General features: G+C 44.9%; 1 protein-coding gene across 4 annotated transcripts in view; it reads right to left on the bottom strand.

Moving 5' to 3' along the window:
* The window catches only part of BACH2 (BACH transcriptional regulator 2), a 385,872-nt gene that overhangs the window by 13,712 nt on the left and 355,170 nt on the right, over positions 1–16,990 (bottom strand). For all 4 annotated transcript variants that reach the window (XM_017876778.1, XM_017876780.1, XM_017876779.1 and 1 more), the window contains one exon: positions 10,116–11,708. In XM_017876778.1, coding sequence (XP_017732267.1) covers positions 10,116–11,708 — 1,593 coding nt within the window. The remainder of the gene's footprint in view (positions 1–10,115; positions 11,709–16,990) is intronic.

Genomic DNA, 16,990 nt, shown 5'->3' with positions numbered 1-16,990 from the left:
TTTTTTTTTTTTTTTTTTTTTTTTTTTTTTTTTTTTTTTGTAGAGATGAGATCTTGCGCCAGAGAGAAGGGGGGGAAAAAAGAGAGAGATTAGGTCTCGCTATGTTGCCCAGGCTGGTTTCAAACTCCTGGGCTCAAGTGATTCTCCCTCCTCAGCCTCCCAAAGTGTTGGTATTACAGGTGGGAGCCACAATTCCTGGCCTGAAATATTTTTCTTTTTTCTTTTGAGAGGTAGTCTTGGTGTGTCACCCAGGCTGGAGTAGAGTGGCGTGATCTCGACTCATTGCAAACTCCACCTCCCTGGTTCAAACGATTCTCCCGCCTCACCTCCTGAGTAGCTGGGATTACAGGTGTGCACCCCATGCCCAGCTAATTTTTGTATTTTCAGTAGAGATGGGGTTTTGCCATATTGGCCAGGCTGGTCTTGAACTCCTGGTCTCAAGTGATCCACCCGCCTTGGCCTCCCAAAATGCTGGGATTACAAGGGTGAACCACAGTGCCTGGCCTGAAATATTTCTTAAGAATAGCAACCAGTGAAAAAGATTGCATGAAAGACCCTCAAGTGCGGAAGGTGAGCAGCAAACCACTACTCTATCTCAAGAGCCTCCTTGGCACCCATGAGCTGACATAGGCTTGCACCTATGAGCGGTCTGTCACTCCCCTTCCTGAGGCTCTTGGGGATTCAGCAGCTTCTGGGTTCAGTCTGGTCCTGCTTCAGAAGCTCCTGGAATAAAAAGGTTGCATGCTGCCAGGCTAAGAGATGTGTGGGTTAGCTCAGATTCTTGTTTACATGCGCGTCTGCTCTGGATGAGCCAGCAGATGGCACTACAAACCTAAACTTCCTTCAAGCGCTAGCCCAGCCCTGTCTAATACAAACAACACCAGCTACATTTGTGATTTTAAAGTTTCCAGTAGCCACATTAAAAGAAGTAAAAAGAAACAGGTGAAATGAGTTTGAATACTATATGTTATTTAACCCAATAGATAAAAATATTTCCAACATGTAGCTAATGTAATTAATAAGATGGTTTACAGGTTTTTTTTTTTTTTTTTTTTTTTTTTTTTTTTTTTGTGCTAAACTTCCCAAATCCAAAGCACATTTTATCCTTACAGCACATCATAATTCAGACTAGCTGCTTTCAGGGGCTCTACAGCCACGTACAGCAAGTGGCAACTGGACAGTGGAACTCCAGGAGACAGAATAAATGGACTCAGTGAATCCCAGCAGCCAGAAAAACACACGGGTCTGGGCTGATCAAAATGCTCTTGGGTGAAGAAACTAACCCTCAATAGTGTTCAGATGCTGCAGGGTTAAGTCTGTGTTCTTCAAGGCAGTGAGGATGAAGACATTTGATCCTGAGCCCAGGTTTCTCTTTGGTTGCATCATTTGCAGGCAGACACGAGTCCTGATTGCCGGCACGTGTGGCTAGTCAATTCCCATGCACAAAGGCAAACGTATGAAATGATCATTTGACTTTTCTGTGGTTGGGTGCAAGCTCTTTGCCAGGTTCCATCACAGTTCTGAGCTTGTTCCGTGTGGCATTTACTGAAGGTTCCCAGTGGGTGCTCTGATTCAACTTCCACCTGGTGAGCTCTGTCCCATGACACTTTGGTCCAAGAAAGCAAAATCGCAGTAGGGCCCATGACATCACCGTCGGCTTGGTCCTGTTCCAACTGCTAAAGACAGGCAGCCAGGACAAACAGCTCCTTGTTACGGGCTCGGGAAAGGCCTTTGTCCATGGGGCTGTGTTTGCACAGGGCTTCTAATGATATGAAAGAATGATTTCTCTTTAATATCCGTTGGATAACAAACAAGACACTCTGATCCTGCACGGTGTCTCCGGAACACAGAGGTCTGTCTGTTGGAGACGCGGATGTTCCAGCGCAGCAGAGGTGGTGGCACTTTGTGGGCTTGTGGAGTTTTCCCTCTGCTGACAACAAAGCCATTCTGCTTCTGCTCTACATGTGTTTACTTACTCTCAGAAAGAAGATATCCCTAAGGTTCAGGCTACGGGGAAAGTCAAAAGGACGTCTATACCAAGAGCTACTGTATTTAAATCATCCAGACAGTGAATATAAAACACTAGGGGAATAGGGAGGAGGATTGCCAGGAAAAATGAAAAATCAACAATGCTAGTTTCAAAGTCCTCGAGACAAAAGGCCATACAACACTTCAGCAGAGCTGCTGCAACACAATCTGCTTTTTAAAGAGGGTCAGAGGAAAAGGTAATAGTCAACTGTAGACTTTCTTCCAGGTGAAAAAAAAACCCAACTCACTCTTGTTTCTCTTTACAAGTCTCGGTTCCCCCTCTAGCAAGGGAGGACTTATGTTCACTAACACGCGGGGGTCTCTGAGGTGTTCTCGGACAGGCACGGGGGCGTGGGCGGGTGGGGGACTTGACCACATCCATGTGCTGTTTCCTGAGTAGTAAGTTCCAAGTCAGGGACATCTTGTTTGGAAGTAAGAAGCAGCCATTGACTCTTTGGTACCATGGAGGACATGCCTCTCCCAGGCTCTCGGCACTCAAAACATTCCTCAAATGGGGCTGAGGAGTAAAAGGTGGCCAGCAGGTCTTGGAAAGTGACAACACATCAAAAAGGTTGAGGCCCACCTCTTTTCCTTCTAGATAATTATTCTGAGCCAAACAGGCCCAGTCAGGCTTAACATCTTACTGACTCTTCCTCCACACTCACTCCTCCAGGATCTCACTTCGCAGCAGTGGCTTGGTTTCCTAAATAGTCCCAACACCCAGTGTGATGAGGTGAAGAGTCCTGTGAACTGTCGCCATAATCTCTAGTTATACTCAGTCACCCACACACAGCTCCGGGCATGCAGGCAGTGTATAAGGGGAAGGGCACGTGGGATTCGCGGGTGTTAGTCAGGGGTCCACCACTTTGGTTCTCAGTAGAGACTCGGGGAATCAGGGCAGCCACTGAGTCAGCAGGCCAAGGGCCAAACAGGGCACCACAGGCCTGCGCCACCGTTGGCACAATAAGCTGCTGATTTTATTCAGCCCAGCAAAGTGTTGACTCTTCTCCTCTCTGGAACACAACAGGAGGAGCAGGACTTGAGGTGGGTTTTTAGCACGGTACCTGCCCTGTCCTGCTAAGCATGGCTGGCTACAGGAGGGTTAGTTCTTCTGGAGACTCCAGCTCTTTGTAATTTTTTTTTTTCTTTTAGAGACAGGATCTCGCTCTGTTGCCCAGGCTGGTCTCAAACTCCTGGCCTCAAGCGATCTTCCTTCCTTAGCCTCCCAAACTGTTGGGATTATAGGCGTGAGCCATCACGCCTGGCTAGGCTCCAGCCCCTGAGCAGTCAGTAAAATAGATGGTCCATGCAGTGTGCCCAGGGATTCTCAGGTCCGCCTGTGATATCTGGACAATACATGGAACCTACATATGTCTCTTTGAATGCTGTCTGCACCGACGAGGCAGAGGAGAGACTGTAGGCTGGGCCCCGGGATGCCCGTGCTTCCTTCTCACCAAGCAGAAATCGGCTGCATTATTTCTCCTCCCTGCCAACAGCCACGACCATTCTTCAGCCTAAACCATCATCCCCTTCCTCCCAGTTAAAAGGAAACATTGAAAAATTATATAAGTATTATATAATTATACACATTACTCTAAGTATTATATAAAATTATGTATTATATAATATAGCTTCTTTCATAAAATACAGGACAAAAGAAGGGAAAAAAAAATTCTCATCCCCAAATGATGACTCTCTCGCTCTGGTAGAGTTCCCTGTGATCTTTGTTTTCTCTGTATCTTTTTTAGGAGTTGCAATCAAGTGGTGCTGTATCTATCTCACCCAACAAACATTTTGCTTGCCTAGTGTCTCTGGTTTGCTCGGTGAAGTTTACTGGAAAAGCAGGATGTAGCTGCAAATTTTGCAGAAAAAGCCAGAAACAATTATTTCCTCTAGAAATCTCAGTGGAAGACTAGTTTGTTAATATTTTTTCCTATTTCATTTCTTGGTTTCATTACCCGATGTTGACTGAAACCCATAGAAGTAGGGTCACATTAGCATGATACCCTGAGGCACTGATGGTGTGGTCAGCTTTCCAAAGTCTTTAACACCCGTACTCTGAGGAGACCCTCAGATCCCAGGGAGCTGTCGAAGGAGGAAACAATATGCCCACTGGACAGATGATTCCAGTGCTGCTGGAACCAGGACAGCCAGCTCAGTGCTGGGCAGATGGCAATGACAAAATCTCCCCTCCCAGGTGAAGAAATGTTTCCCGCACAATTGTCCTTCCATGCTCTCTTCTCATGGTCCAGTTTCTAACACAAATACAGGACACTTGAGATTCAGTTGTGATACTTCAATTAATTAGCTGTGTGATCTCAGGCAAGTCTTCGTTCTGTCTGTCCTAAAGTTCCTGGAGGATCTAGGAGTCAAAGGGAGATAACGCCTGCCCTGCTTAGCTTATAGGGTTGCTGTGAAGAATAAAACTGGATGATAGGGGGAAGAAGTGCTTGGGAAAGTTTCAACTGCCTGATAGATACAAGGTATTATTATTTCTGTTTATCAGCTCTATTTATCTTTGTCACATGGTTTCGTCTTACAGACATGTGCTTTGGAATTCCAGACATTCACAATGTTCTAGACAACATAAAAACACTGTTTTAATTAGAAATATGGCTGATTTCTATGCTGCCCAGCAAGGTTTCTTTTATTAAGCAGACCAATTACAGACACTTCTAAAACATGCCTGATTCACCAAACCACAAAAATGATTGTACAAATTTTACATCTCAAAGTCAGCATTTGGGTGGGAAGAGTTAGAGTCAGATGGCTCTTCTGTACCATTTCCATGTTTTCTCTGGACTTTATCTCTCTCTTCCCTTCTCTCTGTCTCCCACCCCCTGCCTGCCCCCAACACACTCTCTTACCTCTCATACACTTTTATCCCTCTCAATGTAAAATATGTTAATAAAGCAGGTCCAATGAATCTATACTTTTGACTGTGCAAATAAACTCTCTGTGGTGCTTTTTTACTAAATCTACAATTAAGTAGAAATGGTCCAGTTACAAAGCTGTCTTACTAAGAAGCTTACTACTTTGGAAAATGACTGTGATTTTCTATAATTTCCAACATTTAAAAACAAACCTATAAACCATAATGAGATAAACCATAACTACTTCACACCCACTAGAGGGCTTTAACAAAAAAGATGGGCAATAACAAGTGTTGGCGAGGATGCAGAGAAACTGGATCCCTAATACATTGTTGGTGGGAATTTGAAATGGTATAGCCACCTTGGAAACAGTCTAGTAGCTCCTCAAAAGGTTAAATACAAAGTTATATGATTCAGCAGTTCCACTCTTAGGAATATTATGAAAATAACTGAAAACAAGTCTTAAAAAACTTGTCTCAAATGCTCACAGCAGCATTATTTATAATAGCCCCAAAGTGGAAACAACCCAAATGGCCCTCAACCAATGAACAACAAAATGTGGTATTAGTCAGCAAAATGGATCAACATAATGGAATATTACTCAGCAATTAAAAGGAACAAAGTACTAATACATGACAATATCTCTGGTGAGTACATCAATGGCAAGGGTAAACCTTCAAAGTATTATGCTAAAGTGAAAGGAGCTAGATACAGAAGGCCACATCTTGCAAGATTCTATTTATACAAATGCCCCAAACAGGTACATCCACAGAGACAGAAAGTAGATTACTCGTTGCCTGGGGTTGAGGGGAGTGGGCAATGAGGAGTAACCGCTAATGGGTACAGCATTTCCTTTCAGGGTGGTGAAAATGTTTTGGAATTATACAGTGGTGATGGTTGTACAACACTGTGAATATATCAACAACCCCTGAATTGTTCATCTTAGGGTGAATTTTATGGTATGCGAATTATGTCTTAATTTAAAAAATAAACCTACATAAAATTCAAACATTACAGACATACATAGAAATGAAACTTTCCCTACACTCCTCTCCAATGGTGCTCCCGGTTTTTTCTTATTCTCTATACTGATTTTATTTATAGGGTGTGCATATTTAGGAAACAAACTAGGACCTTGTGCATATTGTTTTGTGATTTTCACTTAATGTGACTTGTTCATTTTTTTTTTTTTTTTTATTGGAAGAGAAAAATTCCCAACCTGACTTCTTAAGGAATATAGCAAATCCAGAAGTCATAAAGGAAGACTTATACCTTGACTACATAAAACTAAAAAATTTTTATATGGGAAAAGGTACAATAAATAAAGAAGCAGACTAAGGGAATATCCAAGCAACATTTATGAGAAAGGGTTAATATTCCTAGTATTAGGGATTAAGATTCCTACATGATGATTTAAAGTTAAACAATACAAAAGAAAAAATGGGCAGAGGTGAACTAGCAATTCACAGGAAAGGAAATATCAATGTTCAATACACACAAAACAACATGTCAGCTTCATTAGTAGTCACCATTTTTTGCCCATCAAATTGGCAAAAATTAAAAAGACTGGTGACAACTAGTATGGGCAAGAATAGGGGAAACTGGACACTCTAAGTTGTTGGATGAAATGTGAATTGCTACAACGTTTTGGGTAGGTCATTAGGTAGTGTTTAATAAATGAGCACAACCTTTAGCCCATCTATGAAACTAACCCACAAAAATAAAAGCACCACTACTAACAGTATGCTCACAAAATGTTTATTGCAGACATGTTTATCAGAGGGAAAAACTGAAAACAACTGAAATGTCCACTGATAAGTGACAGCTGAATGAACTACGATTTACAAGAACCAGAGATACTAGAGAAACATGTCTTGGCCCTATGTGATTGACCTACAGCCATGTGGATGGTAGACAGCTATGTGAAAAAAGGAAGCTGCTAACTCTACAATATAATGCCATTAAAATAAAACCCAAACCCATAGAGAGGTGAATATATATTTGTATATTGTTGTAGGCAAAGAGAAAGCCTGTGAAATTTGGTGTGTTTGGGGCTGGGTACGCTGTGTTCTAGAATTTAAAAAAGAGTGTCATTTTAAGAAGCTGATTATTGATAAAGGATAATACTGTGCTAATTTGATCTTTCTCGAAGCTAGGGAACAGTTAAAAAGGATGGGAGAAGCCAATGACTGTGAGATGGAAGGGCTGCTTAACATGGTATAACTACAACATCTCACATAATATAAGGTATGTGAACACTTTTCTTTTGATCTAACATTTTGGCTCCCTACAGGGGTGGAAGAAGAGAGATTGGGAAAATGCACGTGAAGTATTAGACTGGGGTCTGGCAAGGGGTGGAAACTCCTATCTTCACTTCTGACTCTGGTGTCTCCTTGGGGTTCACTTGAAAGAGAAGGCACCTGGATCTCATAGGAGAGCAGGGCAGAATCAGCCCAGCAGATGCTGGCTTCTTCTGATCAGTCCAGGAAAACAAGTTTTGACTTGTGGAGAAGGATCTGCCTTGAGCACTATTACTGGGGATAATACTTCAACTAGGGTCAAAGTAACTCCCAAAAGCAGGTTATCAACTCCTTGAGCAGCAGTCACGGCAAGTCCCTGAGACAGTTCTTGGAAAGCTAACCTCCTCTACTCTAGGAAAATTAAGACGTAAAATTGGGGAAAACTTTAGCTTTACTATAACTGTCCTGTCCAAACTGTACCACTGAGAGGGACTATGATTTCCAAAATGGCATACAGCTTTGGTAAATGTCTCTTCTTTCACTGTTCAGGAATGCAGAAGATGGATTTTTTTAAAGGTAAAAATAAGAATATTTTTAAAAGTAGGGGTATTTCTCAAGGGGGGAAGGCTAGTCCTGTTCGTGACTGTTTTATAGGTTGAATGAGTCCTCCTTTTAATTGAGTTACTATTTTTAATTCTAAGGTAAACAACTGACATGGCTCCAACACAGAAAAAATACATGTGTTCTTGCTGTGGCCTCGAGTTCCAAGAAATGACTTTATGCTCTCTTTTGGGATATTGGTGGCGGGGTGGGGAGCACAAAAGAAGATGTATCTGAAACTGACAGTTCTTTGAACATATGCAAATGTCATAAAAACACAAGCCTCCCTTGAACTTAATGGCCAGTTTTTTTTTTTTTTTTTTGGAGACAGAGTCATCAGTCTCTGTCACCCAGGCTGGAGTGCAGTGGCACAATCTCAGCTCACTGCAACCTTCTCCTGGGCTCAAGAGATCCTCCCACCTCAGCCCCACAAGTAGCTGGGACTACTGGCACGAGCCACGACACCCGGCTTTTTTTTTATACTTTTGGTAGAGATGTGGTTTCACCATGTTGCCCAGGCTGGTCTCGAACTCCTGAACTCAAGTGATCCACCCACCTCAGCCTCCCAAAATGCTAGGATTACAGGGCTGAGCCACCACGCCCGGCCCCAGGCTCCTCTTAAAGGAGAGACAAAAAACAGACTGCAGGCCTTTGTCCTCTTCTCCCTCCAGCAGCCCTTGGTAGGAAGCCATGATGTAGATGAGCTGGACACAGTGGCTAGCCTTCCACACCAGGCAGGCTCATTCACAGTTTCAGAACAAAAGGAAAACCTCACTAAAGAGGTCAGAGGGAAAGAATGAGTAAGGAGAGAGAAAACACAACCTTTCACTATTTTCAGGAAAGCTCAATCTTCCCAATGTTAGGGACACGGATGTGAGGCTGGCTTGGGGCACGAGGCACAACCCGCCACCCCAAACCTAAGGAGAGATGGTATACTCGCATGGGAATAGCTCGCATTCAAATTTCCTTTCTAATTTATTTTAAATTAAATCCTTTCAGTGTTTCTCTGTCTTTCACCATGTCTGCTAGGCAGTTAAGAGAGGGGCAGAAACCAGGCTAGCGAGCAAAGAAGGAAGTGACCACAGGGCATTTTTTGCAGTTGGCATAGGGCCTTTGGCATCTACTTTCAAAACATGCCCGAACTAAAACCTCATGTGCTTCTCGCCAATCTTGCAGAGGCTGAATAAACTGCGCATGGCTCTGTGAAAAGCCACCTCATCCCATGTGGCATTTCTGCTGTCTGGTTGGGTTAACATCTCTGCCTTACAGAGGCTGGTAACATCCAGAGAGCACAGACGGGTACCAAGGTTACTGGCCTCAGGAGGACCACTTTTCATTTCTTCCTGTGTTTTTGGGATACACAGCTCTGAGAAGGGACTTGTCACTGGGTTTGTTCACTACCGCTCCTGAGGGGGGTCTGAGACACAGGTAGCAGTCTCAAGCTGGTACCCTGTCAATCAGCAAGACAGTGCCATGAACGCCAGGTCACGACACAGACTCTCTCGGGTCTTCCTAGGGAATGTTCATGTTATTGGGAGGTGGGTCCTCTGGGGGAGGCCTCTTCTTTCCTTTCCTTAGTCTTGTGAGTCTTGCTCATGATGTGGCTGCTGTTGCCCCTGTTCCCCTCTCACAGCAATGGTAAGACACACATGGGGCCTCTGGACATTTTTCCTAGCAAGTACATTGCTTTCAGGGTGGATGAAACTGCTACTGTACCCCGCTACTTCTCAAAATGTCTTCCCAGCGTTGGAGGGAGCTTGGGAAATGATCCATTATACATTACGTGTGGCTGACTAGGGTGCTTCTGTGATGACCCCAGGACTGGGAGAAACAGTGAGCCTTCTATCACCTTCACTGTGATGGACATGGGATGGCCCTGGGGTCTTCTGTTGACAAGGAAAATCTAAAAGGTGCTGGGAAAGTGTTGATCTATTTGGTTTCAATCAATCAATCTGGAAAGAGATTCTATATCTTCCTTGTGCTGAAGGGGTGAAGGGCAAGGATGAGGGTGATGGACATGGCATCCTTCCAAAGCAGATGTAGGAGGAGGAAGAGAGGGAGGAGAAAGAGGGGGGTCTGGAGTGCCTCAGTGCACTTCATGCATTAGACTTCAGTGTTTGTTTACTCAGCAGCTTGCCTCTGCTTGCTGAGTATTGAGATCCAGATCAAATATCAAGTGCTTTTCTAGGACAGAAGTGGTTAATGTGGAATCACCTTCAACATCCTGCCTCTGTGGATGGGGAAGGCAGTCTCTCTACTGCCATCTTTAATCTCAGCATGTAAGAACAATCTGAGAGTGGTGGGGGGCAGGGAATAGTCCAGATAAAGGGCCTAAAGAGTGGGTCACATGCTTGAATTTATGTGGGTTCCCTACCTCCTGGCCCCTGTCCTGCACAGGACACGACTCACTGTCTGCTTCCGAGAACGATCCGGATTCGTCACTGGAGTTGGTTCCGTAAGACTGCTCACATTTAATCTGGGGCCGCACTTGGTTGTACATTCCATCTCCCATCAGGCCTGGTTCCTGATGTTCTGTGGCAAGGAATCTGGCTCCCTGGGAACAGGGCGAGGAGGAGAACTCACAGAGAGGGAGGCTGCAGGGTGAGCCTCCACTCCCGTCCTCCGCATAGGAATAGGAAGAGCAGGAGCTGGAAGTCCTGGTCCTGGTCTCCAAGGGGGGTGAGCGAGGGCAGACTTTGATTGGCACCGGGCAGCTGGTGTTGGGCCGCATCCTTCCTGGCAAGTGGTCGGCCATCAGCCCACCGTGGGAGTAGGCCTGTGAGCTGGGGAGGGACTGGCCAGCTCCCACCCACAGACCCTTTGGCACCGGCTCAGAGAGGTCTTTGTCCAAACTGCTCACCCCAGAATAAGAATGCACCGAGGTGCTCACTTGGTCACAGGCGCTGGAGGAGAAGATCACGCTCCTCCGGTCCAGCTCTCCCTCCTGTTTACAGAGAGCCTCCAACCCAGGCCCCCTGAGGGGCGACCCCATGGTGAAGTTGGACACCTCCTTCTGGCCCATGTGGGGCTGTCCATAATTCCCTGTGAAAGGGGTGTAGTCAGTTTTAAGGTCACCCTGAGTGATCCCCTTGTCAAAAGGGCACGCTGGACTCCTGGCAAAGTGCTGCTGAGATGTACTGGGCAGGCCAGACAGCTCCACACTTTTCGTTATGCTGAACAGAGACCTTAAGCAGGAGGGCGAGGCCACGCTCCTGGATCTCTCCAGGCAGGCGGCCCCAGGTGGGGCCGTGGGGGTAGGGGCAGGGCTGGGCTGTTTCCGGTCCATCTCGACATCCCCCGCTCTGTCCTTGGCGTCAGGCTCATCTCCAGACAGGCAGAGTGTGATGCTCTCTTCCTCATTCTCTTCACTGGGCGGCTCACTTTTAATCTGCCCCCTGGCAAGCCCTGGCTTGAGGCTGTTGCTAGAGTTATCTTCCCGGAATGTGCTTGCAAAACCTGAGGTACTGTGTGATGATGCATTATAGACATTCTTGGTACATGCAAGCTGGTATTTCTTGTATCTGGGGTACTGCGTTAACGCGTCCTTTTCTGAGCTCTCCTTGGTGTCCGTGGGCACGTCGGGCTCGGGCAGCAGGGCTTCTTCCTTCTCTGCTACGGGGATGGCGGCGGCCTCAAAGCTGATGGGCTCTGGAAGCATCTGGTCCCTGGGGCAAGCCATCTTGGCCGTCTCTGAATCCATCGTCTCCTCCTCTTCATCCTCCTCCTCTCCTGCAGAGTTCTCACAGTCCTCGTGCGGGCGCTGGCATGCAGCATCCTTCCGGCACACAAACAGGCCATCCTCACTGTTCAGGAGCTGGGTCTGCAGGAAACTGAAGCAGGAGTCCTCCAGGTTGTGCATGCGCAGGAACTCAGCACAGCGGATGACCTCGCGGATGTTTTCTCTGCTGAGTAACAGCTTGGCAGTGTAGGCAAACTGTAACAGCGGCCCAAAGCCCCTGGCCGTGACCTGCAAAACAAACAGGAAAATCGCCAACATTACCATCAGCACCGCTATTGTCCCGAATCCCTCAACTGAAGCAAGATAACCAGACAGTGCTAATGTCCCAGAATAAAGACTGCAAAGGGGCAGTTAATCTTGTAGTACTGGGTCAGCAATGATTCTGCTTCCAATAATTAGTGCCTGTCTCGCGCATGCCACTGTTGTACTCCATCACGGCACAGGCAGAATTGAAAATCACCAGGGTCAAGTGGCTAAACAAGATGACAACGGGTTCAGTGTTTACACTAATGAAATATCCTGGCAAAAATGCACAGTGACAATGGGGAGCCTATTAATTTCCCTCCCAATCGGTCCTGTTGAGAGCCATTCTACATGAGGGGGGAGTGTTGTGACACTTCTTGCAGCTTAGCTTGCTGGAGCCCAAGAGAGCCTTAACGTTATCTTGTCAACCACAAAAATGTCAAGGTGGCCCTGCAAAAAACTAAGTCCAGGGAGTTGCAAAAATAGGTTTTCCTCACTTACAATGTTAAAAGAGACATTAAAACAACTCTGTTTTGCTCATCCATCACAGTTTCTACTTGAGACTTTCGGTCATCATGTCCTACCTGATCTTATAATGATGATGATCTCATTATCTCACCAGAGATGACAACAATCAAAAGCGGTGTGTTCGAGACGAAATCAACCCCTGGCCCATAATGAACGGGGGTTGCAGAGCGAAACAAACCGGCTGTCATTTAAATGGCTGAAGCTGCTGAGTGGCACAGGGTATGGGCTATTCCTTCCCTAATTATTGGCAGCAGCTTTGCCATGCAGCTGTCTTTTTTTCCTGGTAAATCTTCAGGGGCTAAGCCTGCTGTCATTTGCTGCTTATCCATTATATTTTACACAGATTGAAAGTGTGCTATTTATGCACAGCTTGCATATGCACACAAACACGTGCGCGTGCGCACGAATGCCTGCTTACACACAATGACTTAGACAATTAAGAATATGTTGCCTGAGGCCAATTGTTTTTTCAGATGCAAATGGATTAAACTTGCTGGTGTTCATCAGGGTAGGCTTCCTTACCCTGCACATAAAACCACACATCCTCTAGGTTCTTGCAAGCACCGCTGACCCCACAGGAAGGTGAGGCATGTCTATAAATCCTGTAGAAATCAAATGAAAGCAGCAATCATGCGGTCCTTGCTAGAAGCTATGGTAGCAGTGATACAAAATTTTAGCTGGGGGAGTGAGTGCACTGCAAGGTGAACTGGTAAGCTTTGTAGCTGACTTCTGCATGTATTAAACTCACCGCAGCATACAGAGCCAAAATTCTTACAAGGACCTGTAATTGATGTTCAAGATTCAACCTGGACATTCACTCCTTTGGGAGAGCTCTCCAGTCCTCTTAGAGAGAATGAATGACACTGTCCTCTCAGCTCTCATAGCCAGGTGAGGAAATGTGCTGGATTCTCCAGGGCAGCACTGACTTCATATCACTGCATTCTTTCCAGTAAGGGAAATTTCTTAGACATGTAACTGAACGGGATTTTAATTGTTAATCTTTTTAAAGTACTTAAGTAAGATTCCATCTTAAATTTTTTTTTTTCTGTCAGATGACGAGTCCAGAGATATTTGGTTAAAAAAACAAAACAAAAAGCCATGACTGCTAGACCCACATTATAAATTCTATATGGGCAATCACTGCCATCTCCCTTTCATTATACCTAATTGTGTCTGTTCCTACCATAAGACAGCAAGCTCCTTCAGTTCAGGAATGGTTTTGTCTGTCTTTGTAACCTTGCGTCTAATCTAACCTGGGGTCTCTAACATGGTAAATACTTGTTAAAAGCTTGTATGTTACCGAATATGTCATAAGTTGAACTGTGTGCTAACATACTACTACTGTGTACACAAGGTAACAACACAGTGTGTTTAGAGGGTGCTGTCTCAAGTTACTTTTGGAATAAGGCATCATGTAAATCAACTAACCAAACTGATCAACTGATCAAAGGCAGGCAGGCAATGGTCTTTGTTTGCCCCGTGTCACAGTACCAGTATTAAAAAGGAGCTCATCTGACTGACATTTTGTATCCTGCTAAGGTGACATGGTAATAAGTTCAGCAAATGTAGTACTGGCAATACATCTGTTTTATGTCCTTTTCTTCCAGGAATCTTTAAAAGAAAGTAAAAAAGCAAGAAAATGTGTATTTATAGGTAACTGAGGAAGGTGACAAGAATGTCACATGACCTATTCCTTTACTGCCACATGGCTCCACCACAAAGAAAGAAACGGTAAAATCAATGCAGAGTTGACCCCTGCCCTCATAATGATCCTGTGCTCCTCTGTAATGTGCCAGTTGCCGAAAGGGGTGGATAAGACAATTCTTGAGTTTTGGCAAAGGTGCTCACTATATGGGAAATGTAGGAAATTACTTTCAATGATATTTACATTGTTCACACAGTTTTTCTCATATTCCCATCCTTATCACCATTTTTTTTTTTTGATGCTGTAGGTCTATGTAAGCCTTACCACTATCCTCCACTGTGGCCTCTTGTAAAGAAAATTTCTAAAGAAGCAAGGGACATCCATGGGGATCTGTAAATCAGGAAGCAGTACTGGGAGTCACCCTCTGCCACACGGCTGGCTGAAAGGAGCTGGAGAAAGCATCTCCGCTTAGAGAAGAGCTGATGCTTAAATGTATGAATTGGACTAAGGATGCAAATGTGCAAAGTCTCCACATCACAAATCAATGGCACTCCTTAGATCACTGAGGCTTAGGAGACATGCTGAGCTTGAAATGATCGTCATGTCATCATGAAAGAGTCACAGATAAAAAACCTTTTTTTTTTTTGAGATAGAGTCTCACTCTGTCACCCAGGCTGGTGTGCAGTGGTGTGATCTCAGTTCACTGCAAGCTCCGCCTCCCGGGTTCACGCCATTCCCCTGCCTCAGTCTCCCCAGTAGCTGGGACTACAGGCGCCCGCCACCACACCTGACTAATTTTTTTGTATTTTTAGTAGAGACGGGGTTTCACCATGTTAGCCAGGATGGTCTCAATCTCCTGACCTCGTGATCCGCCCACCTTGGCCTCCCAAAGTGCTGGGATTACAGGCATGAGCCACCGTGCTTGGCCAAAAAACCAGGTTTGTAAATTGTCACTTAAGCCCAAGGGCAGAGGAAATGGTGTCCTCACCATGAAAGTTCAAGAGCTCATAACTAGCTCATCTCCCATACTGGTTTCAGTCCTGCTTTGCTATATTTAAGTCTGCAAGATTTTGCTCAGCTTCTGTGTGTGAGGCTTTGTTTGGTGAGCCAGAATGACTATTTACCAAGTATCTCCTAGTGCCCAGCACTGTGCTCTTTTAATGCCTTGCAAGGCAGGCATGACTGCCCCTATTCTGTAGCTAAGAAACCTGTGAAGCAGGGAGGTGAAGGAGTTTATCCATGGTCATAGAGCTAGTCAATGGAGAGCTAGGATTCCAAACCAAGTCCAGTCTGTTTCTTCTTCTGTGCTCAGTGGTGTGAGGGAAGGGTATGTGCAGGACTCAGGCCTGTGCTCAAGATACCTACAATTTAGCTTTGTAGAAGAGGTACAAATGATGAAAAGTTAACTAAGTAGCAATGTAAGTCAACAATGGAAAAGCCATTGCAAGATTATATGAGTAGTTGTCAACTGAGAAATCCAGACAAGTTCAGGATAGCCGACTACTGAGGCTGAGGGGACTAGCGAGGGGGCCCCTTGAACACTTTTATCAGGACACCTTGAGTGTCTGCTCTAGGTCAAGGGTTGCTTTGATATGATGGCTACTTTCTGAACTGTCACAAGGGTCCCTCCAAGGAACCCATCTCTGATCTACTTTAGGCAGTGGTAATTGCTCCAGATACACAAAACAGAAAGCAAGTGCCCATCACACCTGCCAGCAAGTGTTACAACAGGCAGAGGCTTTCTAAATACTGGCTTAGCCTCCATCTTGAGAAGTTGGCACTGTCTACCCATTTTTAGGAACCATTTAAATTCATTTATTATACTCAGAAGGCAAATATTCAGGTACCAGTGAAAAGCTGTATGTTCATGAAACTGTGACCACAAGTGTGCACTGTTACTTTTTGTTCTTAACAAACAAGGCTCTAATAATGGGAAAAAATAAGAGGGGGTGGGAGGTGGAGAATTACACACAAAACTAAACTCATAAAATGGTATTTTACAAAGTAATGATCATAAAGTTACAATGGAATGAAGTGGCTAGAAATAGAAGAACAGTTCCAATTCACTGATGTTAATGGAGGTGCATCCCTCTGCTCTAAGCAGACCCCTCTAGGCTAAAATCCACTGGTCAGCAGTGGCCTCAAGGTATGAGAAACAAATGCAAAATACGATATTAGGGACAACTTGGGATAACAGTCTTGCATTTTGAATGAAAATATTGTGAATGCCTCATTTCAAAGAATAATTTTTCATCGCATTTAAATATGTAACTACCTGGTCTCATAATGTGCAATACTCATTCTGATAGAGATGAGATGAGATCACACAATGGGGCCAGAATACAGTTGCCATGTGGGGCCGAGACCTGGGAGAGGGCAGAAAGTTAACCCTCCAACCTCCCACCGACTGCTTCCTGGAAGGCAATGACCTCAGCTAGCAGTTGGCACATATGAGTTGGTTCAACCCTGAAAGAAATAAGGCCAGGCTACCGTGTCCTATGGTGCAAGTCGACATGATGACAAGGTGTTGAAATTTGACCCACTGTAACTATGACCCTTAACGCTTTATTCCACTGGGTTCTAACATATCATCTCTATGCTGAAAGGAAGATGGGCTGATGAAAACTCAACTGGTAGAGAAAGTCTGGGCACTGTTTGCAGAGCTGGGGAGCTCAGTGTTTCATGAGACATCCATTTTGCTGCAGGACAGAGTTTACGGTAGGATACTTACAACAGTTCCATCTCTGGACTATGACAGGAATGAGGCAGTCAGCCTTCAGGCATTTATTGAAAACAGGGTTTGAGAATTTTTGAGACTTGGAATATCATTCTCTGCATAAGCTACATGATTAAGGTGTCTCCAGTTGGTTTTGGCAGTATATACACATGGCTGTAGCACTGAGCCCATCTGCAGAAGGCTGATCAGATGAATCCGGAGGACAGGTTCCCTGGGAGAGGGCTGGCACGCTTCTCAAGGTCCCTTAATCACAACTTCACAAAAAAGGGAAACTTACACCTTCAGCAACAACATGTACACTTTCCTGATGAAGCTGAATCTCTTACACACTGCAGGAACCAGGAAGATAAAGGTAAT

This window comes from Rhinopithecus bieti, unplaced genomic scaffold (assembly GCF_001698545.2).
Source record: "Rhinopithecus bieti isolate Rb0 unplaced genomic scaffold, ASM169854v2 scaffold_10354, whole genome shotgun sequence".
In the NCBI taxonomy this organism is placed as follows: domain Eukaryota; kingdom Metazoa; phylum Chordata; class Mammalia; order Primates; family Cercopithecidae; genus Rhinopithecus; species Rhinopithecus bieti.
This window is presented reverse-complemented; position numbering and strand designations above follow the sequence as displayed.